We start from the raw sequence: 1355 nt of genomic DNA, 5'->3' as shown, positions 1-1355 counted from the left end.
TATCAGCTCTTTACCTTGTTGGAGTACACAGGAACAGAGATGATAGCTGAAGGGTCAAGAATGCGTCTGCGTTTTGGAGGCGGGTTCACGACCTCTTCCTCAGTGTCAGAAATCTGAGAGATACACAGAGACAAATATAATATCAAACAATATAAATGTTTAAAAGCTGCTCCGAGGAACTTTCAGTGTGTGTTTATTCTAGCGCCCCCTTTGGACAAAAGCGGTAGTGTTTTTACCACGCCAGCTGTTGTTCCTGGGTGAGCGTATATACCCATGACAAAGGCATTAAGAAAAACTATATAAAAAAAAATAGCATTCTTTGCACTGATGGTCTTGTTTGCTGTTACATGTAATTTATGATCATCAGAGGAAAAATGAGACTGTTTCAGAAATATTTAAAAGTTCCTCGTATCACCTTTAATGTAACTTTTCACATGTGACCTTTTTTAAAAAGTAATTCCGCTATTCTTATTTTAACTGTCACGTGGGATCCTTACTAGTCTTTGGCTGCGTTCCATTCCCCACACTATCTGCAATTTAGGGTTCGGTAGAAAAAAGATTTAGGATGTCCCAATTCTTGTGGCCAGATTTAGTATGGTTAGAAATGTCAAGGTGTAACGTTATGATGAAATAAATAAGTAAAAGTATGTCCCAAGCTTCTTTTTATGATCAGATGTAGTATGTAGAATAGAAAAAAGAAAGAGGAGGAGATTTGGAACGTAGGGATTGTCGTATCAGTAAAAAACTCAAAACGAAACCAAAAGAAAAACCACCCTGCAGTGCGTTCCAAATCACATACTCTTTCTTTTTACTACACTACATACTAAAGTACAGAAGAGTTTTAGGGCCACAGACAGGAGAGAGAAAAAATCAGATAAGGAAGATTTTATTTTCATTATGTCGAGAAATGTCAAGAATAAAGACGAATACTCCAAAATGCTATTGGAGTTAGTGGGGGCATTTATGTATTTTCAGCACACTACAATTGACGTGCATGTATCGGGACATCCTAAATCTTTTTCTGGCATACTAAATAGTAGGAAAGTATGGAGATTGGAAAGCAGGGCCAGTGTGTGTGTGTGTGTGTGTGTGTAAAAGTCAACAACCGCCCTTTATTTTGAAAAATTCCAAACTGACGGAGCTCACCTTAGCTACCGATGCTAATGTTTAACCTATATCGAAGATAGTTTAAACACTTTCTACGGCTTCTCGCTCAAACCTATCACATCTAACCGGTCGCTACGAACACCACATCCACACTAAACTCCTTATTTGTGACGTAATTCATTGGTAAATTGTTGTTTTAATCGATAAACAACCGCCGATCTGTCAAACACTCACCACTTCAGCCATGT

At 38.1% G+C, this 1355-nt stretch overlaps 1 protein-coding gene across 1 annotated transcript in view; it reads right to left on the bottom strand.

Annotated features, from left to right (window-relative positions):
* The window catches only part of nfatc2ip (nuclear factor of activated T cells 2 interacting protein), a gene marked incomplete at its 3' end in the record, with an annotated part of 5167 nt that extends 3812 nt beyond the window's left edge, over nucleotides 1-1355 (bottom strand). The window contains exons 1-2 of the mRNA XM_080054247.1: nucleotides 1342-1355; nucleotides 15-113 (exon numbers count right to left, since the gene is read on the bottom strand). Coding sequence (XP_079910373.1) covers nucleotides 15-113; nucleotides 1342-1353 — 111 coding nt within the window. The remainder of the gene's footprint in view (nucleotides 1-14; nucleotides 114-1341) is intronic.

This window comes from Ammodytes marinus, assembly GCF_949987685.1.
Source record: "Ammodytes marinus genome assembly, contig: scaffold_152, whole genome shotgun sequence".
NCBI classification, from domain to species: domain Eukaryota; kingdom Metazoa; phylum Chordata; class Actinopteri; order Uranoscopiformes; family Ammodytidae; genus Ammodytes; species Ammodytes marinus.
Note: the sequence above shows the minus strand (reverse complement) of the source record. Positions and strands in the feature narration are given on the sequence as shown.